Source organism: Rattus rattus, chromosome 2 (assembly GCF_011064425.1).
Source record: "Rattus rattus isolate New Zealand chromosome 2, Rrattus_CSIRO_v1, whole genome shotgun sequence".
Taxonomy (NCBI): Eukaryota; Metazoa; Chordata; class Mammalia; order Rodentia; family Muridae; genus Rattus; species Rattus rattus.
In genome coordinates this window covers 153,471,681-153,494,208 of record NC_046155.1, presented here as the reverse complement: position 1 = coordinate 153,494,208, position 22,528 = coordinate 153,471,681, and the positions used below count along the sequence as shown (strand labels likewise).

Below are 22,528 nucleotides of genomic sequence, written 5' to 3'. Positions count from 1 at the left end.
AGCCAACCTGGGCCACATGGGACCCTGTCCAAAGGAAAAAAAGCCAAAATACAAAAACAAAAGCAAGCAAACACAAAACGCCCAAAAATCCATCATTCATTCTTGTGTGGCTCTAAAATTACCATTGTACCCCCAAAGTTTCCACAGCAAATGAGAAATGCCAGGCCTCTTGTAGCGATGTGTCTCTTTGTGTGTGTGTGAGAGAGAGTGAGTGTGGATTTGCACAATCACCAAATCTGTTTGTGAGAACTTTGACCCGTGGGTTTATCTCTGTCCCCTCTTCACTATTGATCTGTTTGGTTAACCCCTTCCCTTCTTGCTGATGGGAGGCGTGGGGTCTCTGCCAGGTTCTAATCCACCCCCAACCCTGCTGCCTTCCCCACTCCCTGGTTCAGGCTCCCTGTGGCTACCATTTTGATTTTGAAGAGGCGGGACATCCGGAGGTAGCAGCAGCCATGGCGATGGATGTAGAGGAGGTAGATGGGGCCAAGGACCCAGAGGTACATGGGGGGCACCCAGCTCCCGGCGGCTCGCAGGAAGCACAGGTTGAGCAAGTGATAGGCCACAGGCTCCTGCTCTGTCTGGTTCCAGACCTGAATAGAACATCAGGGACTCCATTAGGATGCTAGCCACCTGAGTCCCAATCTTATCTATCTATGGGGACAGACAGCATGAAAACATTTCAAGCCCTTTCTGGTGTGCCTTTTAATTCTCAATGCTTTTCAGCCTAACGTCAACTTCATAAGGCAGATGAACTTATACTGACTTAGCTTATGGGGAGTAGAGGACCAGAGAAGGCAAGGAACTTGCCCAATGCTGCTCAGCGGTCCCAGGGCTGGCTTTGAATTTGTGATCCTGGCCTTAGTTTCCCAAGTGCTAGGCTTACAGATCAGTGACACCACATTTGGTTTGGCACTCTGGTGCTACTGTCCCCATTTCATAGACCAGTAGACTGAGGTACCGAAAGGGAACTGCCCCGTTTGCATCCACACAAACAGGAAGTGACAGAGCCAACTGTGTCCTTTTCTGTAAAGGAAGGAATAATACGATTCTCTCCCTCCAATGGAGCCACCTAAACAGCTGGGCTCACAGTATGATGGTAAGCACAGAACCAGCTCTCTGTGAACACCATCTCTTTACTGCTAGTCCGACCCTAACCTGCTGGATTCCAGGACATAGACTAGTGTAAGGAGGGTCAGAAGAAGTGCAAAAGTAGGAAGGTTTGGGGCTGGTCCACTAGCTTTATGCAAATAACAAAGTCCCCAGTGGCTGGCAGGGGCTCTGCAAGGGCCCGGGTTTAGTGAAAGGGCCTTGATCTGTCGCTGCACTGCTCAAGGGCCTAATTGCTTTCCCAAGGTCAAGAATTTGAAGTCAGGCACTGCTTTTCCCAGCAGCTGGAATTATCCTTGGAGCAGAGAAAGAAGTGGGGGCAGACTGGACTCACCCGCAGGCCTGCGCAGGACTCTCCAGGCGTGGCCATTGAGTGCTCTCCCTTCATCAGTATGAGACTCTGTCCCAGAGCAGCCTTCGGAGCCCAGCTCCAAGCCGAGGAAGAGGCGGGACCCGGGCGGGTTTGACTGGGATTGGAGCTGGAAAGCAGAGGCCCCAGGACAAGGTCCAGCTGCACACTGAGGTGAAGCCGGTGCTTGGGGAGGTGATTCTGGAATCCCCGAAAAGACACTTCCATGCTTCCTCTCTGTGAGAAGCCCCTCCCAAACTTCCTGCTCACTCTGGACCTAGCAACTTCAGGAAGGTATCCTGCAGAAAGAGCCAATGTGTAATTTACGTGTCCAGCAACTCGGGACAGATGTTGTCTAAATGTAGGCACTGGGAAGAATGAAAGGTGTCTTACTTTGAAAAATGATTATGTGTGCCTTTGTCCTATTTACTTATTAGTTTTTGAGATATGGTCTCACCGTGAAGACCAGGTTAGCCTATAACTCAGGCCCTTGCTGCCTCAGCCTCCTGTGCTCTTGGTTAAGAACCATCTGAATAAAGACCTTAGCATGAGCTGGAGAGGTGGCTCAGGCACTCAAAATGCCCACTGCTTTTGCAAAGGACTGGAGTTGGGTTCCCATTTAACATCCTCTCCTGGCCTCCACACTCATGTGCATGTACACACACACACACACACACACACACACGCACATGCACAAGTGATGAAAACCCTTGAAGTGGTTTAAGCAGTGCAAGCCACACAGAAATCGCTCAGTAAGTTAGTTATTAGCACTGATATCACCATTCAGTCCGTGAGTTACTAAGCAGCTTAAAATGCTACTGCAACAAAACAAAACAAAAAACAAAAAACTCCCACTAATATGGAACTATGACCTGCCTCTAAGTGATATGACATAGAATTATAGCACCAACACGATATGACATTTTTGAAGAAGAAGGTGTTCCTAAGTCAGGGGAAGTGGAGAAGGTCATTTTCTTTTCTGTGAAAGACGCTTTAAAGCTTAAGGGTAGCATGGGTTGTACCATAGCAATACAATACAGACAGGCAGACAGACAGGCAGGCAGGCAGGCAGGCAGACAGACAGACAGGCAGGCAGGTAGACAGACAGACAGGCAGGCAGACAGACAAACGGGCGGGCGGGCGGGCGGGCAGGCAGATAAGTGATTCTGTGCTGTTTTATCCTGTTTGCACAGATACACAGTTGTACTAAAGTTGAGGTCTCAGGGAACCCCACTTTTCTTTCCACTTTTGTCTTTGTGTAAAGAGTTTATACTCCTCCCAAGGTAGGGAAGAAAAACTGCCCTAGACAGATCAAGCCAGGTGCTCTGCTCCAGAGAGGGAGGAATGCAGACCTCTGCCCTGTCCCCACCCTGTCACTTCTCTGGCCTTGCCCCCATCTTTCCCCACAGCCTCTCTCTGGCAGGAGGACCCAGGCAGGATGGCTTTGCTCCGTCTCCTGGGGTTGCCTGCACCCACAGAGTGATGTGCAGTGTCCTTTCAGCTGTCTTCTTCTGAGCTTTTGGCAGGGTTGGCTTTCAAAGAATTCCCAACTTCGTCTGAAAGCTGTGTGCGGCAAAACTGGTGTCAGTGAAACGTCACATCCTCTCTGCTTATTTGGGTCAGTTTTGGTGGGAGGTGGTGGCAAGGACAGAGAAGCCATGGCTCTTCTTTTTGCGAGTGCTACTCCCCCCCCCATCCTGCCCCTGGCATTGCTCTAGCCTGCAGTAGCTTTATTTCCCAGCAAAAAAAATTTTTTTATTCAAGTATGTGAATTCATTTGAGAGAATGAATCCAAAGGAAATTTAACTGGATGAATTTCAGGCTTAAGAGGGGAAAAAAAAAAAACCCTTAAAGTGTTTCTATTCAAGTTAGGGTTGGGAACAAAATAAAACGTAGGTGGAGCACGCCTTTAATCCCAGCACTCAGGAGGCAGAGGCAGGGGCATCTCAGTGAGTATGAGGCCAGCCAGGGCTACCTAGAGTGACACTGTCTCAAAAACATGCACAGCATCGTTTGTAATGGAAAACCATGTCAACAGAAACCCATCATTGATACGAAAGAAGCCACATCACAGATTTAATTTCTTTATGTGCATGTGTGTGGGTGTGCCAACACAAACCCCACAGCTCTCATCTTAAGGGGAATAAGAGAGAGTTTACTCTGGAGCCATTTTAAGTCATGGCCCAGGAGTGCAGATTCAGGTTACCTCAAATTCTATCTTCCAACATGGAAGCAGTGTGAGGTCTCAAACCTGGGACACCACTGGACACCACCAAATAGACGCTGAGGTGCCTATTTAACATATTAAAGCAGACCTGACCCCCAGGTTCTCTCAGCATCCCTCAGCCTCTACCTCTTACAGGGCCTTCCTGGCTAGCATACCCCATCCCCTACCCTGAACTCTCCAGGGCTGTGCCTTTGGGCCGACTGGCTACTGCACCTGACTCCCTTCTCTCTCCTCTCCCTTCCCCTCCTCCTCTCTTCTCATGGCTCAGGGTCCTGTTCACTCGGGACTCTCCCAGATGTCCCTGCCTCTGGCTGTGCTCTCCCAGATATCTACAATAAACCTTCTCCTCCACCACACCTAGGAGCAGTCAAGTTTCCTTTATTTTCCTTTTCATTTCTTTCTATCTTTCATTTGGTGCCAAAACCCAGGACCTGTCATGTTCTCTTTCTTTCTTTCTTTCTCTCTCTCTCTCTCTTTCTTTCTTTCTTTCTTTTCTTTCTTTCTTTCTTTCTTTCTTTTCTTTCTTTCTTTCTTTCTTTTCTTTCTTTTCTTTCTTTCTCTCTCTCGTTCCTTAAGGCAGTTTCAACACAGAGGGCGGGGTAGCTATTTCAGAGGCCAGAACTTAGCTCAAGATAAGGTGATTAGCCTCTGGACCCGCAGCATTCCAGTTTCTCTGGAGTATTGAGATTCTAACCATCCGATCTCCGCAGAAGCAGGCTCTTCCCAGGAATTTTTCTTCGCAGGCACACACACAGCCTGGCTTACAGGCACATAGGGCCCCATTCACAGCCAGGCATAGCCTCCTCCGGGAGTTTTCCTTCACAGGGACACATGCATGTCAAGGTCAGAGGACACCTGGAGTATCATTGTTAGGAAGGAAGGTGACCCAAATCCTTGGAGACAGAGCTTCTCATTGTTCCCCCCTTAGACTAGATCATGAGCCCAGGGGTCCTCCAGTCACCACCTCCCCTGTGCTGAAGTTGTTTAAGTCTGGCATGGTTCTGGGGGCCAAACATATGATTGTGAGACAAACACTTTACTGACTGCCATCAACCCGGGACACCCCCCATCCTTACTCTCTGGTTACCCTAGTACTCCCTATGTTACCCAAGCAGGCTTAGGACTCATGGAAGTCCCCCTGCCTCAGCCTGATGAATGATTGTAAGTCACACCCAATTTACAGGTGTGCCCATGCTGGGGAGCAGTTAGGGCCTTGCTAGGCACACCCAGTCCCCTTTTTTTTTTTCAGAGCTGGGGACCGAACCCAGGGCCTTGTGCTTGCTAGGCCAACTCTCTACCACTGAGCTAAATCCCCAGCCCCTACCCAGCCCTTTAAAATAGTTTACATCTTATTTTCAGACAGTGTCTAAAGTTGTCCAGGTTGGTTTCAAATTTTCTCCGTAGTTCAGGCAAGCCTTAGACTTGTCTGGCTAAAACAAGATTTTATTATACAAACACTGCTGAGAGACCGGGATGTCTTCGTGGGAAGAAGAACTAAATAACAAATTTCTAAAGGGCTTTTTGAAATTACATCTGCCGTGAAATATGTGAGTCAAATGCACTCGGGACTTGTCGAATGCATCAATCAACAAAAAGCTCTCAGCCCATGACACTGAATCTGAAGTGGAAACCTGTCTGGGTTGTTCCTTCCAGAGGCTGCGCAGAGTCCTCCAGGACGCCAGAGGCGCAAGCGGCTGTCATACTCAGCGGAGCGGGTGTCTTGTCGGTCTTTCTTAGGGGCGTGGGCGCAGGGCCGCGGCGCGCCTGCGCAGAGCAGCTCCGGGGCGGGTCCTGGGCTTGTCAGCCCAGCGAGGAGGAGGAAGGAGCCGGCTGCGTGCGGTGTGAGGGGCGGGACCGGGCGGGTTGCGGAGGGTAGGCACGCGGAGGCCGGGCCATGCGTGCGGGCCGGTGTGCCGCGGTGCTGCTGCTGCTGCTGCTGAGCGGCCCCGGGCGGGCGATCGGCTCCGAGGACATCGTGGTAGGCTGCGGGGGTTTCGTGAAGTCGGACGTGGAGATCAACTACTCGCTCATCGAGGTGAACCGCCGCGCGTGGCCGGGTGGGCTGTGTGACCCTTGGCCAGGCTCTCGGCTGCTCTGTACCTTTCCCCAGTTGCGCGGAGGAGTGAGGGGCCAAGAGGGTCTGCCAGATCCTAGCTCCCCCATACCAGGACTCCTGAAACTCTAATCCTCCCAACCCATATTGCAGAACTTGGAAACCACACGTGTCACTCTCCGTACTCCAAACCCCAATGTTCGGACTCAGCGCTCCTCCATCCTCCCTGGGATGTATTTAAAGAGGATAGATTCCTATCTCTAAGTCCTGATATGGAACAGTGTAACAACCTCTGAGGCTGCGAAACTGCCTCCCTTTCCCCACCTCTCCTTTTTAAAGTTGCCAGGCACCTTGCGTAGTTGCTGGAATTACACTAGAGATTTGTGAAGCTATTTTCGACTGTGTTAATGTGAAATAGTTATCAGCCCGGTGGGATTCTGACCCAGAAAGCCTGTGAGAAGAGGGGGGTAGGCAGAAGCAGGCACAGGGGACTGGAGAGAGGGCTAGGCCAGATTTTCCCAAGGGGACGGGGGTGATGGTGCCTCCAGAGAAGGGAAGGAGCTGGGAAGAGGTAAAGACAGGTGCCCAAGGAGGAGAAATGTGGGGTGCCAAAGAGAAGGGAACCTGAGATCCTTAGCATTTCTCTTGGGACTGGAAGAAAAGGTGAGAAGCCGTCCCCACCCTGAATTCCTGTGGGTTCAGTCTTTCTCCGAATCTCAGTCCGTACCTGTGAGATGGTGTTAGAGGTAGTAGAACCCAGAAGCATGATTTCCCAACGCGGAGTTATCAGTTGTCATCTTCCAGGCTTTCTGTGTACTGCCCCTCTCCCTCGTTAGCCGATTTATATTTTATTTTCTAAATTTTTGAGACAAGGTCTCATGTAGCCCAAGCTGGCCTCAAATTGACAATATACCCAAGGCTGGCTTTGAACTCTGGACATTCTTGCCTCGTTTTCCCACAGTGCTGGATTACAGGAGGATGCCCTGGTTCCTCCTACCAGTTTCTTTTTTGCTCTTAAGGGCTCCTAGGAACTGCTGGGGACACGTCACCAGGTGCTGTGCCACCCCCTGGCTTTGCAGCATTGGGCATCTCAGAAGCCGCCTTGGAAGGCTTTTCAACTTGAGCTTCCTCCAGTTTTGGGAGGAAGGAGAGGGTAGTCAGGGGTGCCCTCTCTTCTAAGCACTAACAGGGATTGAGAGAGCAGAGAGTAGGTTCTGTGGCTCATTGCGAACTGTGTTGCCCCAGCCCTAGGGCTCCTTGTCCTCCTCTCTGAAGCAACCCATCCTTTTGTAATCTCTGCTTACAACATCAGACACTTCATGCATGTAATCTCCACACAGGGTTATGTTGTCCTTTTCCTATCTGTACTACACAAAAAACTCGTACTACATGTATATGATCCAGAGAGAAGTATGGCAGCCATGCTTTTGAGTTTGAATTAATGGGCTTCTTAAATACACAGTATAGCGAGAATTTAAAAAAATAAACACAAGAAATATTATATGTTTTCATTTTAATCCCAGGTGTGGGATATGGGGTTGCTTCAGATTGTCCCCAGTATCCGACTATGATTTGCCTCATGCGCTAGCAGGGCAAATTTTGCCAGCTGCGGTTAGTTTCTGTGGGTGTGTGACATTTGGAATTCCGGGGACTCTTCAGAGGGTCTGTAAATGCTAGGGCCATGAGAGGTGGACTGTTGGTTGGGTGTTTTAGATATCCTGACAGTGAAGATCAAACTCGCCCCAAGGAACTAGTTGGTCACGTCTAATCAGCAGGAAGTAGTGTGAAAATGACTTCTCCCCCTTTTCCCTCCGTCCGTTCTTCTCTCCTATCTAGTGTTAGGGGGAAGGAAAGGGGTGGAGAAGGCTGGGAGCAAAAAGAACCCACAAAGTAGCCAAAGGTATGGTTACAATATAGCAAGCCAAAGTAAAAGAATAAATAAGCAACTAGCAGATACACAGATAGCAATGTATCATGAAATTGAGTGTTCACAGCATCCATTGACTGAAGAAGTCAACCGGACCTGCGTGGCCTTTCACAAACAAGTAACAATGTATAGAGACGACACCGTTAATCGGTGTTTACAACATCTAGCAAAAGCTGACTGGGGGGATTGAGGCATCAGCTGGAGTTCTGGTTGAACTTTCTCTCCATGTTTGAGCATCCCACCCCTGAACTGGTGGCTTCCCCAGGTACTGCTATATCATGGGATGAGCAATAGTAACATCTGTTGGAAATGGTCCACCTTCCAGCTGTGCTCAGTGATGTTTTCCTTTTGGGGTATTTTGCTGTTCTCTTCCTTCCCTGTCACAGGGATGTGGCCAGCCGGTCCTTGGAAGACACTTTGAAACAAGCTTGCTTAAGTTGGACATGGAGAAAGGACGTCACTGCTCCCAGAGCTCAAACAGCATGTGACAGTTTACCAGTATAGCGTATTCTATAACATGTAAATAATATGGGTATTTCACAGTCTTTCCTCCTCCCCCCTCCTCCTCTTCTTCCTCCTCTTTTTTTTGTTTTTCTTTTGAGGCGTACCCAGGCACTTTGGAACTTCTGATCCTCCTGCCTGACCTCCTAGGTGCTAGGCCTGCAGGGGCTGTGCAGCCACGTCTGGTCTGGCTTTTCAGCTGTCTTCCCTGCTTGAAGTGCCTGCCTTCTTTTAACAACTATGTATCGGCATACACTGAATGCTTGTCCCAGATAGGGGCTCCTAGCGCAGTAAAAGGTCCAGAGAAAGCTCTGGGCTTTGACATTCTGTCCTTTAATAGTAGCCTGTCTAGCTAAAAAGAAGAATTTAGGGGCCGGAGAGATGGCTTTTCTCAGTGATTAAAAGTATGTGCTGCTCTTGCAGAAGACGGGCCGGTTCTCAGTTACCCACATGATGGTCTACAACCATCTGTAACTAAAACCATCTGCAATTTTAGTTCTAGGGCATTCGACACCCTCTTCTGACTTCTGCTGGTATCAGGAAAGCACATGGTGCTCAGACACCATGCAAAATGCTTATTTGCATAAAAGTAAATAAACTGTAAAAAAAAGAATTAGAGAGAGGTTCTAGCGGTGTAACAGTCAGAATTCATATCAAAACTGGCTTCTTGGATTTGGGGGCTGGTTCAGTGAAGTGCTTGCTGTGCAGTATGAGAATTCAGGTTCTGTCCCCAGAGCCCATGTGATTAAAAAGAAAAGGCTAGCCTAGTCTACTTGGTGAGTTCCAGGGTCTGGAACAACAGACAAGGTGTATAGCTTCTAAGGAGTGGCACCTGAAGTTACACACACACACACACACACACACACACACACACACACACACACACAGTGAGTATTTCTCCTGATAAGCAGCCATCTTTAAGCTGCAGGGCATGTCTTAGGGGGACTGCCTTGGGTATCAGCCTTCTGGTCCTCTGTGCTAGGGCATATGCAGCCACGCATCTGAAGTTCTTTATGGCCTAGAGCAAATTCATTTTTACGCTTAACTGAATAGCCGGGGACTAAGCAAATAAGTGGCTGTCTGGGCTGTGTGGAGTGTAAGCCATAGTTATTGCCCATGAGCACTACAGTCTGCCTTACCTCACGAATCTCCTTCCACAGTGTGCACTGGGGAGTGGAGGGGGCAGGGGGTGCTGGCTGCTTATGTGTTTCCTAAGACTCCATTGGATCACAGCTGTATTTTTGCCACAGAACTTTTTTTTTTTTAATGTGTATCTGTATGTAGCTGTGTGCACACGAGGGCAGCGCCCTGAGAGGCTGGAAGTGGGTATTGGACTCCATAGAGCTGGAAATGAACTCTGGTCCTATGTAAGAGCTGCAAGCTCTTAATTGTTGAGCCGCTCTCTGGCCCCAACATTCATATTTTAGAGGTCAGGCTCTCTGATGTAATCTGACCCGAGTGTGTCTTTACAGACTGGGAAACTGAGGCTCAGAGTCATTGAGGCACTCAGGACAGCTTAGGGAGTCCACCTGTAACCTCTGACTGATGGTGTGAGGTGGCTTTTTCTTTCAGAGAGAGATTAAATGGAAGATGCGTCTTTTTGAGTCTGAGTTAGTGCCTGGTGCTTACCACACTGCTGAGAGCCGAAACAAGGTGTCTCTATTTTTACCACCAAGAAGCCCGGCCTCTGGAGGTGTCATGGCTTCGTCAAGGCCACCCTAGTAGGGGAGACCCTGGTATGGCTTTGTGCCTACAGAGGCTCCGGATGCAGCAGTCGCAGGATGCAGGCCTTGGGGAGAGCGAGGGCCTTGGGGATCTTTCATATCAGTCTTTGCTGTGAGGATGGCAGTGGAGGGTTTTAGGTGAATATTTCTCTAAGCATCTAGAACCATTTGGGGCTAACAATGCGGGCTCCAGTGCTCACCTGAGACCGGCTCAGCAATCTGCCTCCTGACTTACCCCGGCCTCTAAATTGTGCTGGTGTGGAACTGAGGGACAGGGTGCCTCGCCAAGAGCAAAATTGGAAAGTTTCATACTCAGAAATTTACATAAACATACTAGAGACAACTACTGATACTGAAGCAGAACGAAAGCTTCAAAGAACAAGCCTTTGGGGGTAGGTTGAAGGGGCTTTTAATAAGAACAGCACAGATGACATTATTCCGGGGTGCTCTGTCTTCTTTCCCTATGTCCCCGAAGCTGTTTTAGCAGCCAGCCTGTAATAGGTGCTCAGCTAACACGGGCCAATAGACTGCACGCAGATGTCACGTGGTAACTTATTCTCTAAGCCAATATTAGAACTTTTGGGTTTTATTCTCCTTACTTTCCAGATAAAGTTGTACACCAAGCATGGGACTTTGAAATACCAGACGGACTGTGCTCCTAACAACGGCTACTTTATGATCCCCTTGTACGATAAGGTAAGAAGCGGAGGGACTTCAATCTCTGAGTGACTTTTATGATAGGAAATCATTAGCGTGCCCGAGTGACAGCAGCGGCCGGGGGCGTGGCCTTTCTCCCACATGCAAACATTTTTATTGTAAAGATCAGCGGAATGCGGATGTCCAGCGGTTACGTGGGCTCGGTGGGGCTGCATGTCTCTGGCATGGTTGGCAGTGTCTCCAGACATTTCCCATCACAGCCACAGAGGGGGTGCTATAGGCGGCTTAGCGAGAAGGGGGGGGGTGAGCTGGATCTTCTCAGCACTGCAGGTGCCACGTGCTACGCCATTGGAAGACTCAGGAGTCCATAGAAGCTTGCGTTTTCTTTTAAGAAATATTTCAAAAACACCCATTTATTTATTTATTTATTTATTTATTTATTTATTTATTTATTTAGTGTGGAGAGTGGGAGTGGGTACAGCCTGCCTGCTGTGGTGTGTGTGTATTTGTGTGTGTGTGTATGTGTGTGTTAGTATGGGTGGGGTGAAGAAGAAAGAGGAACAGACAGACATAGCAACCTTTGGGAGCTGGTTCTCTCCTACCTTCTTGTGGGTTCCAGGGATTGCATGCAGGCCGCCATGCTTGCAGAGCAAGTCCTCTACCCACTGTGACACGTCGCCAACCCAGGTCTTTAGAACTCACAAATGGGCTTCCACGTGGCAATCTCCTCGCCGCTACGTGGAAATTTCTGGGTGCCCAGCTTCAGCCGGCTGCCCCTGGGATCCAGCCGCCGCCATTTAGAAGAGCCTCGTGTAGCATTTTATTTCAGATGGGGCTGTTTCGGGTGAATGGATTACACTTTACTGTCTACCTGGGGCCTTCTGGTCTCCTGCCTTCACCTTGCATGGCTTTCCTTGCAGGGGGATTTCATCCTGAAGATTGAACCTCCCCTGGGCTGGAGTTTTGGTAAGTGACCTGGGTAACGGGGCACTTTGCAGGGGATCACAGTGCACGCTGACTGTCATTTTCTTAGAAACTCCTCCTGGTCCGTAGTACCTCTTTCTGGGAAAACGGTTTTGGTAGAGTTGGTTCACTGTGCTGGCTAAACTCAAGAACAGGGTCCTTCTCCCGGTTCTGGGACCAGGACCAGGGCTGTTTGTGGTTTTGGGTCTCACGTGCAGCCCAAGCTAGCCTCAGACTCAAGAGTTTTCTTGTGTCAGCTTCATGGAATTGAGCTTACAAACGTGTGCTACTGTGTCTGGCTCTGCCCACCTCTGAACTAAGGGAAGTGTTTGAACATTGTAAGGTTCGGTAGTAGAGACCGGATCTATATGGGCTGGAGATGGTGGCTCTGTGGAGGGAAGACTTGTCCGTGGGCATCGTGGACGGTTCCTGTTTATAGTCTGTAGTCTGGATACGAGAGCGGGACCCAGGGGACTCCTTACCGTGACAAAAGGGCCCCTGCAGCTTCTTTCTCCAGAGCCTCCAGCCAGCCCTTCTCACTGAACCATACTACCATATACAAGCAGTGAATGTAACAAGAGTCACACAGATACTTTAGTGGAGCAAATGTTTACAAATCATGCACACCTGGCTAACTGGCAGGAAATGTGGTAGAACTGTTAGCACCATGGAAGCCCACCGCCGTGCTCATTAATCTCCTGCAGGGCGCACAGATGACTGTCCTCACCTAAAGTGACAGGGGCTCTGGCTCACTCTCTCTGTGTTAAGGACTGAACCTACAGTCTTGTCTAAGTGATGTCTTCAACCCTTGTGACATGCTTGCTTTTGGATTTTCTTCATTTCGATGCACGGCGTTGCTAAGTTCTCCAGGCTGGCCTTGATCCTACAATCCTTCTGCCCCAGCCACCCAAGCAACTGGGATCAGAGCCTGAGGCACTGTGCTCTGTGTAGGCGCCATTTTGTTTTGAACTTGAACTAAGTAAATTTGTACAGGCTGCTTTTCGGTGTCTGGTTCCCTCCAGCCTTGTTTATGATGCTTATCTGTATTACGCGTGGTTCTAAGTCATTTCCTTCGCTGTATAGAATTCTCTCTGTGTGTGCACATGCATGTCTTAGTTAGGGTTTCTATTGCTGTGATGAAGCACCATAACCAAAAGCAACCTGAGGAGGAAAGGGCTAATTTCTGCACACTCTCTCAACACTCCATCACTGAGGGGAAGTCAGGGCTGGAACTAGAGCGGAGACAATGGAGGGAATCCACATAATAGCTCGTTCACCCTGGCTTGTTCCACCAGTTATAAATATATATATATTTATATACAGTTTTTCTTACACATCCTCCCAGGGATGACATCACCCACAGGGGGCTGGGCCCTCCCACATCAATCATTAATCAAGAAAATGCTCTATCAACTGTCCTATAGGCAATCTGATGGAGGCATCGTCTCAGTTAAGATCCCTCTTTCCAGATATGGCTAGGTTTCTGTCATGTTGGCAAAAGCCAACCAGGACGCTTGCCCACACGTGTGTATGTGTGTGTGTACACGTGTACGTATGTATGCTTGTGAAGGCCAGAGGTTGATATCAGATGTCTTCCTCAGCCACTCCCCACCTCAGTTTTGAGACAGGCTGTCTCTCAGAGCCTGGAGCTCACTGAGTCGGCTATGCTGGCTGGTCAGCCATTGAGCCTCAGGGATCCTGTGTCTTTGTCTCTTCGGTTCTGGGGCTACAGATACATGCTGTGCACTGCTGTGCTGTGGGAGCTGCTGGGGACCAAACTCATGTCCTCAGACTTGGGTGGCAAGTGCCTCACCGACCTCGCCGTCTCCTCAGCCTTCTCTAGTGTTTTAAAAGCTCAACCTTCATTTCTATCGTGGTGAGCACACATTGTGTTAACACTGAAGGATGGCATAGACTCGCTCACTCCACACCTGTATTTGTGAGGGGTTGGAAGCTCTGTCAAAGGGGCAGGGTGTGTGTGTGTGTGACAAGATTGAGTCAGGACTGCCTTTTCTGTTTGTCCCTTAACCTGCTCTGCTCAAGTCCTCCCCATGTGGTTCCTGTTGTCATGGAGCTGATGGACCTTGTTAGATCTGGATCCATCTTGTGAGATCACATTGGAACTGTGTCACGGGCCCCGTGGAAAGACCCTCCGACCTTTCCATGACTCAGCTTACGCCTCAGTAAGATCTTGAATCTCCAGAAGAGTTGCGTGCACTGGCCTTGGTGCCTGGTACACAGTGGATGCTTTGGGGCTGGGGAGTGGCTCGGTTGGTAAGGTGTTTCTTGTGTGGACCTGAGGATCTGAGTACAGATTCATGTCAGAGCCGAGCACGGCGGCATGTAACTGTCTGGGGTCAGAGGAGAGGGTCCTGCACTGCCGGCCACTCAGCCAAGGCAGGTAGATGCGCTCTGGGTCCAGGGAGAGACCCTGCCTCCAAAGTAAGCTATGGAGGAAGACGACATTGACAGCCTCCACGGGCATGCGCATACGCCCACAGGAACATGGACCACAAGCACACGTGTACACCAACACCACAGCAGTGTGGTTCTCAGTGACCTCGGTGGTGGACCCAGGTGGCTAGGCAGGGTGGGAGGAGGCGCCTGTACAACGTCTGCCTTTATTTTAGTTCTGGTCCTGTGAGGGCATCACATGTAGAAATCCGTAGAAGAGTCTGTCTGGGAGTCCCAGCACACGCTGCCTTGTGTCTCTTGTCCCTACCTCTCCTTTCCCGATTCTCCTCCAGAGCCAACCAACGTGGAGCTGCATGTGGACGGCGTGAGCGACGTCTGCACCAAGGGCGGGGACATCAACTTCGTGTTCACTGGCTTCTCTGTGAATGGAAAGGTTTGGCTCCAGGCTCTGCAGTTCTCCACATTTCTCTGCCTTGTCTCCCTTCAGCCTTAGAGAAGTGGGGGCTCCCACAGTGAGCTTCAGGGGTCTGTGGTGTGTGAGAGTCAGCTTGAATGTGGAGAATGTCCTGTGTGGGGGTGCAGAAAGGGAGGGAGGGCCCCGTGCCCAGGACCTGAGCTGTCATGCTTGCTAGGTTAGAGCTGGCCTCAGCTCCTTCAGGCCACCCACCAGAGGTGGCCCCTCCCCGGGCAGTATGTCTTCTACCTCCTTCCCTAGGAACCAGTGGGGGAGAACTTGAGGTATTGGAGTGTGGGTGGCGCATGTGTGCTGCTGTGTGAGTGCCGGCTCCCATTCCATCTCCCTAGCGTTCACGTGTTCACGGCTTCCTTCCACCTGTGTGGGTTTCTTATGGAAGAGGGGATCTTGGGTATGTTTTCTTTCTTAGTGATTTGTTAAATAGAGATACTTTTTTTCCTCTAGGTTTATTTTAGTTTTAATTGTGTGTGTGTGTGTGTGTGTGTGTCCTTAGAGGCGGGAGGCATGGGGTCCCCTGGAGCTGGAGTTAGTCACAGCTTTTAGCTGCCTGAATAGGTGCTGGGAACCTAACTCCAGGCCTCTCCTAGAGTGCACCTTAACCAACCACTGAGCAGCCTCCACCCCCATCTTAGATCCAGTGAAGCAGCATTTTACTGTCACGGTCCCCTCCCCCCAGCCCCCACAAAGATTCCCTCACTACTTCCCTTCAAATAGGCTCTGGACCCAAAGGAAAATGTTTTAGGTGCCCACTTGGGGAGCAGAAGCACCTATCAAACTCCTTCCTGAGGAGGGGCCTTGGCTGGGTCCTAACGTCCCCCTTCTCACAGGTCCTCAGCAAAGGGCAGCCCCTGGGCCCCGCAGGAGTCCAGGTATCCCTGAGAAGCACTGGCGCCGACTCGAAGATCCAGTCCACAGTCACACAGCCTGGTGGAAAGTGAGTAGCAGCTGGACCCGGCTGTGGCACGCATGTGGGGAGCTCTGGGGTGAGGGGCTCTGGGCTCGGATCGTCACCTAGCCTCTGAAGAAAGTTCCTGCTTTCCAAACCCAAGTTCCTCTTGGAGTGGGGTCATGTGATGCACTGTGTAGGGGGTGGGCGATTGATTGTCACCTGGGTGATTGATGATCAGCTACTGACTGTAAAGGCTATGCTCCCATCCTGGGGTACGCACAAACAGCCTTTGGGGTTGTCTTTGGGGCCCAGTATCCGGGGTTGAAATGGGGTGCCTCTGGTGGCTCTTGGACTTGAAACCTCTCCTTCCCTCTCCTTGCTTTGTCGCTCTGATTTGTCGATGAAGGTAATGGCAAGATCACAGGGAAGACTGCCTGTCTTAGGTCGTCCAGCATGGTGCTTAGTAAACGGTTGCTGACCTCGGTTAATACCGTTAGGGTTTAAAGACATCACTTTATCATTTACACGGAAACCATCTAGTAGCCGGACCTGATGGTTATTTAGTTACCCTTGCGGAATGAGATGTAAGGGGCTGTTTAGTTGGACCATGAAGTGGGGAGAGTTCAGCTGTGACCGCTGGCAGATGTGTCAGGACTAACACCGGAATTATTGGAGTGGGTACTGTTGGGATCATTCAGGACATGTTTACTTCAGTTCACAAAATCCACCCGAAATAGTAACCTAGGTTCCTAGTCAGCCTCTGGTGTCTTATCCAACCTAAAAATGACTGTCATTGATGGCTTCTCCTCGATCGGAGCCTAGTCCTGACCTGAGGGAGCACAGGGCTGTGTTCATAGCTTAGCCCAGGCTGAATGTCCCTCAGCCAGCTTCTTGGGACCAGAGGGACCTGTGACGTGGGGTTTTCCCTAACTTGGTATGTTAGTTTCTCAGTGCCGATATGCACAGTTGACATTCTATCTAGCTCATGGTTTTAGACCAGGGTCACTTAGCCATCAGCTTTCTGGGTCCCTGGCCTAAGTGACATACTTCCTGCCCCCCTCACCACGGTCCCCACTACCTCCCAATTGTTTATCCCATCCTCTGCCCATCAGCAGGCTGATCTGTTGGTTTAGGCCAAGGCCCTCCTGACCCAGTCACTTCCTAGAGCTTCACCTCTGAACTCTGCACTGGAGAACCAAGACTTCAACACCTGTGCCTTCGGGGGTGGGACTCACTTCTGAACATGAACTTCACTTATGTCTTAAGTATGCAGGCTAAAACTGTTCATACAGAATTTCACATCATTATTACATGAAACAGTCTCATGGTCTAGAATTTTCCACCTCTGTGCCATAATATTGGTACTCAAAAAGTTCTGGATTTCGGAGTTCTGATGTTCAAACGAGGGATGCCCCAGCTGTGGCTCGTTGCAGACCTTACTGGAGCCACCTTAATCTTTCCGAGCTCCTTCCGCTGCTCTGTCTTAGGCAGTGCTTAGAGCACACGCACAGGAAGTAGAAAGGCTAAATCTTGACAATGCCAGAAGCCAGTGGTTCCCAAGCTCTGTGCAGCCGTCATCTGGCAAACCATGGGAGAACGCAAATGCTACCTGAAGTAAGTGCCTTGTGGCAGAATCAGCTCCTGTCAGCAGGGGCCTTGTCCAGGTTGAGCCTGCTAGGACTCCTGCTGTAGTGTTTGCAGCTCAGCCAGCGACCGCGGCCTCAGTTTACCCGGAGTATCTAGAATTCTGCTCATTGGCTAATGGCTTGTTCAGTCAGACAACAGGTGGCAACAGATCTGTTTTGTACGGGAGCCAGAGCCTGTGACCTCAACAGCATACTCAGGGTCATCTTTTGTTTTGTCTTTTATTTAATCTGGCTTTTGTTTAGTTTTGTTTTGTTTTGGGGGACAGCATCCCAGTGTAGTCCAGGGCTGGCCTTGAATTTTTTTATTTTTTAAATTACGTGTCTGGGTGCCTTGGCTATGTGTCTGCCTGTGCACCTGCATGCCTGGATCTGGCATGGATCTCCTGGAACTGGAGTTACCTACAGCTAAGGAGCCAAACCTCGGTCCCCAGGAAGACAAGTCCGTGCACTCAGCTGCTGGGACACCTCCTAGTGCTCACCCTTGAGTTTTCAGCTCTCCTGCCTCAGCCTCCCAAATACAGGAGTTACAGGTGGATGTCACCCTTAGTGTGGGCTGTGTTAGCTCCCAGCCCGGGGTCTGCTCGCTTCCTTCCCTGCTGCTCCTCCTCTGACTTCTCAGCTTTTAGCTGTCTTTCCCCTCTGTCTCCTCCCCTCTCCTTCCCGTTGATGGCAGTCAAACCTGCTGATGGTGAGCTCATGCCAGGAGACACTCAGGTTGGCCCTCTGAGTGCACAGAGCGGCTTTCCTTCTTCCCGGCACAGGGGCAGTGTTCAGTGAGTGGGTTTGGACAGAACTGGATTGAGCGGCTCTTAGAGGCTTACAGTAATCTCTACTTGGTCCCCGTTAGCACTTGGGCTAAGCGAGCACTGTTTTGTGTTTTCCAGGTTTGCATTTTTCAAAGTTCTTCCTGGAGATTATGAAATCCTTGCAACACACCCGACCTGGGCGCTGAAGGAGGTGACCTTTGACCCATGCCTGCTGCAGTGCCAGTTTGGGATCAAAAGTGGGGACATATTTAGGACATGAAATGAAGTCACAGTTTCTCCAGTACCGCCGCTCAGGGTCCCTCTTGTGGGTGGTGGTTTTTATAAAGTCCTCCACCAACTGCTGTCACTACTTTGAGCAGAGTGAACACAGGAAATTCCCAGTGAATTTTTGTTGTTTTCCTTACAAAAACAGAAGTCCATAAATATGCTAAATATTCTAGAGGCCTGACTGTTAAGGGGGGGATGGGCTGTGAGCCATCACCCCGAGTGTCAGGCGGGTATGTGAGCCAGAGAAAACCTTAGCAGTCATTTCCTTTTTGGTTTAAAATTTCAACTTTTTTTCTGCTTTGTATCTGAATTTTTAATCAAAAGTGGCTGAGATGTTAGCAGCATTCATTGAAAGAATGTCTAAGTACGGAGTGATGGCTGACACATATAATTCTTGTTCTTTGAATGCCAAAGCAGGATTGCTGTGAGGTTTTTGGCTAGCCTGGGCTATGTATAGTGATTTCTAGACCAGCCTTGGCTATAGAGTGAGACCCTGTCTCCAAACAAACGAAGTTCGAAAAGCCCAAAGAATATTTAAAAGGGTATAAATGTTTGAGGCTATTATATAAAGGTTGACTTCTAAAATATTATAGTAGTTAAATTTCTCTTCGAGACTGTCACACTCTAGCCCAGGCTGGCCCCTGATTCACAATAATCTTCCTACTCCAGCTTCCTAATGCTGGGATTGCTGGTGTAAGCCACCGTGTCGGGCTGTCACGGTTGAGTACTGTGGAAGCTAAGACCCTTTTCTTTCCTAGGCAAGTACCACGGTGCGTGTGACAAACTCCAATGCTAACGCGGCTGGTCCCCTCATAGTGGCTGGCTATAATGTGTCCGGCTCTGTCCGCAGTGACGGGGAGCCCATGAAAGGGGTGAAGTTTCTTCTCTTTTCTTCTTTAGTGAACAAAGAGGTAAGCACACAAAAGTAAAGAACCGAGATCAGGGCAGGGTGTGGCAGGCAGGGCCACCGTTAAGCATACCAGTGGTGGTTGGTCTCTCCTGTGACGGCCCGTGAGGCTGTGCAGGTAGGGGCTGCTCAGGCACTGACGAGGTCAATGCAGTATCAGGTCTAATGAACACCCTTCCTCTGTGGCATCTTGGGGGTATACTTGAGCTTCCTAGGCCAGTTTTCTTACTGTTGGGAGGAACCTCACCGTTTTCCCTAAGAAGCTTGCCCACTTTTAAATCTGAAGCTGGGTATAAAGATTTGTCTTCCATTTGCCTGCATGGATGCCCCAGCTTGAGAAACCCGTGCATCGACCTCCACAAGTAGGCCCGGCCTTGCTTGTGGCTGTTGGGCAGTCGGGCCATGGAAATCTCTTCTTCCCTTCCACAGGATGTCCTGGGCTGCAATGTGTCCCCGGTGTCTGGGTTCCAGCCCCCAGATGAGAGCCTGGTTTATCTGTGCTATGCAGTCTCCAAAGAAGATGGCTCTTTTTCTTTCTATTCCTTGCCGAGTGGGGGCTACACTGTGGTGAGTGAGTGGGCAGGTCTCTATCCTTTCGGGACACTGACTTGATAAGAGCCCACGCCCTGGGGTGTTATGTGAGTCAGCTTCCCACATGACATGCAAGATGAGGTAAACAAACTGAAGGAATAGAGCTTATCTCAGATCATAATTTCGGTTCCTGATTGATGGAGGTGAGGCAGTAGGGTGCAGTCAAGGCCAGTGCTAGGGAAACCTCTTCACTTCATGGAGGCTGGAGTGCACAGAACTGGGGAGAGCAGACGGGCTGGGGTTTTGACCTGCTGGCAAGGGCACGCTGCCAGTGGCGTGACCTCCTTCCCTGGGCCCTGGTTCCTGAAGGTGTCACCACCTCCCAGCAGTGCTGTCAAGCATGCCTTGTAGCATAGGAGTGGCTAGAGCCTTTTGACATTGCAGCATGACCCCGCTGTCCCCAGATGCCTTGGGCCACATAAGCAGCTATCCTGCGACATGCTAGCACATGGGCTTTTGGGGGAATTTAAGAACCTAATGATAATACATAGTGAATGACCAAATGATGAGCCGGCTGTCCTAGCTGACTGTCACTAAAACCCCAGACCTAAAGACTAAAATCTAAGGACACTGTTAAGTTTGCTCTCAGCCTGTGTCTCCGTAAGGTGTGTGTGTAATGTTTTGGATACTGGATTCAGACTGAGACCTGGCCACACGGTGTCTCATGATGCCCATGTGGGCACCCTGGCACCTGAACAGTTGTGCAGTGAGAAATACTTAGGGCTGCAAGCGGGTCTGCACTGGGGGTCACAGCCTGTACTAAAGACGAGACATGGGCTCCTCTGTCACAGTCGAGCCCAGGGCTTCTCATTAGGCCACCAGCAACTGTGGTTCACGTTCCTCTGGGTCGTTTTGGCCGCTAGATGCAGGTGAACACCGATGGGTGTATCGTGACGTAGATGCTTCCTAATCACCAGACTGTGTCTTCTAGGTGCCGTTCTACAGAGGGGAGAGGATCACCTTCGATGTGGCGCCTTCCAGGCTTGACTTCACCGTGGAGCACGACAGCCTGAGAATCGAGGTGAAGCCTCCCAGTGCTCTGTGCAGGTGTTTGGGTTCCCAGCCCAGGGCACAGATGTTGCGGACAATGTCTGCAGCAACACCTGTGCAGAACGGCTGTCAGAGGAAGTGGGACCACATGCCGTAGCCTGGGGTACATAGGTATACTCCCTCTCTCACAAGGCATCTTCATCTTGCAGAGCTAGCTCGGGTCCTGGTCAGTGCTGCTCTTTTCAGTGAGAGGTCTTGAGTTCTGTTCCACACTGGCTGTGCTGTAGGGGCTTAAGGAGGGAACAGTTTTTCTGGAAGTTACGACTTAGTGATGGGAGGAGCCGGTGCCTGTTTGGATAAGCAAGTTAGTAAGTGTGTTAGAAGGCGTGAAGTGCTCTCTGGGACAGTAGAAGGGCCTTGCAGTTCAGGGCAGGGCTGCAGGTCTGCATCTCATGTCGGTTCTCTCTCTGAAGGTCACTGAGCTACAGTCTGAAGGGAGTAGGTGGTGAAGGCAAAGGTCTCAAGGCAGGAGTGTGCCTGGAGAGTCTGAGGCACTGAGGAGGCCAGGGAAGCTTGGGTGAAGGGGAGGAGGAGGGGAGTACGGAAGGGAGGAGGAGGACACAGAGACTTGGAGAGGTGTGATGAGGACAGCCGGCCTGGGCCAGAGTGGAGTCGGGGAACCAGGGCAGCAGTAACCACATGAGCACAGGAGAGCATGGACCATGGAAGGGATGACGGGATCTTCAGAGCACCGTGCATGTCCCTGCTGGCAGCTCGCAACATGGAGGAAGCACCCGGGGCACCTTGGGTGGCGTTAGTGAAAAGTCACTCTATCTTTCATACCATACTGAGAAGCAATCTGCTAAAATAGTGCAGGGTCAAAGGGGCTGGCCCCGCCTCCTAAGCGTGCACAGGGCATCTGATGTGGGAACAGGAGGCGGGGGATGAGCCTGGAGCCTTTATTACCTGTACAAACTTGCTGGAAGGGTGCAGCAGGTACTTGGGCAAAGTACCCCATGGAGGTCAAATGCAGGTCTTAACTGGTAAAACATGGAATGTCAAGTCTCACGTTCCGCACTTGGCACACAGTAAGTGCCTAAGAAAAACGTTTGATGGATATGTGAGTTAATAAGGGCATACTTAGCCGGCTTACCACTTATTCTCAGAAGGATCATTCCTAAATAAAAAGGAAGCCGCTTTCTTATTCCTCCTCACCCCTCTGCATTCTCCCTTTCTTGTTTTGACACAGTACTACTGTGTGTCCCAGGATGGCCTTAAACTTATGGTCCTCCAGGCTTAGCTGCCTGACTGCTGAGATCACAGGTGTGTGCCTCCTAGTGCTGAGGTCACAGGTGTGTGCCCCTGAGTGCTGAGGTCACAGGTGTGTCATCTGAGTGCTGAGGTCACAGGTGTGTGCCTCCTGAGTGCTGAGGTCACAGGTGTGTCATCTGAGCACTGAGATCACAGGTGTGTGCCTCCTGAGTAATGAGGTCACAGGTGTGTGCCTCCTGAGTGCTGAGGTCACAGGTGTGTGTCTCCTGAGTGCTGAGGTCACAGGTGTGTGTCAGCTGAGCACTGAGATCACAGGTGTGTGCCTCCTGAGTGCTGAGGTCACAGGTGTGTGTCTCCTGAGTGCTGAGGTCACAGGTGTGTGTCATCTGAGTGCTGAGGTCACAGGTGTGTGTGTCCCCTGAGTGCTGAGGTCACAGGTGTGTGCCTCCTGAGTGCTGAGGTCACAGGTGTGTCATCTGAGTGCTGAGGTCACAGGTGTGTGCCTCCTGAGTGCTGAGGTCACAGGTGTGTGCCTCCTGAGCGCTGAGGTCACAGGTGTGTGTCATCTGAGCGCTGAGGTCACAGGTGTGTGCCTCCTGAGTAATGAGGTCACAGGTGTGTGTCTCCTGAGTGCTGAGGTCACAGGTGTGTGTCAGCTGAGCACTGAGATCACAGGTGTGTGCCTCCTGAGTGCTGAGGTCACAGGTGTGTGTCTCCTGAGCGCTGAGGTCACAGGTGTGTGTCATCTGAGCGCTGAGGTCACAGGTGTGTGCCTCCTGAGTAATGAGGTCACAGGTG

At 50.5% G+C, this 22,528-nt stretch overlaps 2 protein-coding genes across 2 annotated transcripts in view; one reads left to right on the top strand and one right to left on the bottom strand.

Moving 5' to 3' along the window:
- The window catches only part of Abcc6 (ATP binding cassette subfamily C member 6), a 53,226-nt gene extending 51,693 nt beyond the window's left edge, over positions 1 to 1,533 (bottom strand). Inside the window, exons 1-2 of the mRNA XM_032893592.1 lie at positions 1,445 to 1,533; positions 411 to 593 (exon numbers count right to left, since the gene is read on the bottom strand). Of these exons, the coding sequence (XP_032749483.1) occupies positions 411 to 593; positions 1,445 to 1,498 (237 nt within the window). The 5' untranslated portion in view covers positions 1,499 to 1,533. The remainder of the gene's footprint in view (positions 1 to 410; positions 594 to 1,444) is intronic.
- Positions 1,534 to 5,501: 3,968 nt separating this feature from the next.
- Positions 5,502 to 22,528, top strand: part of LOC116892112 (nodal modulator 1) — a 51,182-nt gene continuing 34,155 nt past the window's right edge. Inside the window, exons 1-9 of the mRNA XM_032893591.1 lie at positions 5,502 to 5,721; positions 10,498 to 10,587; positions 11,469 to 11,514; positions 14,259 to 14,359; positions 15,229 to 15,335; positions 17,821 to 17,893; positions 18,729 to 18,881; positions 19,307 to 19,444; positions 20,400 to 20,489. Of these exons, the coding sequence (XP_032749482.1) occupies positions 5,581 to 5,721; positions 10,498 to 10,587; positions 11,469 to 11,514; positions 14,259 to 14,359; positions 15,229 to 15,335; positions 17,821 to 17,893; positions 18,729 to 18,881; positions 19,307 to 19,444; positions 20,400 to 20,489 (939 nt within the window). The 5' untranslated portion in view covers positions 5,502 to 5,580. The remainder of the gene's footprint in view (positions 5,722 to 10,497; positions 10,588 to 11,468; positions 11,515 to 14,258; positions 14,360 to 15,228; positions 15,336 to 17,820; positions 17,894 to 18,728; positions 18,882 to 19,306; positions 19,445 to 20,399; positions 20,490 to 22,528) is intronic.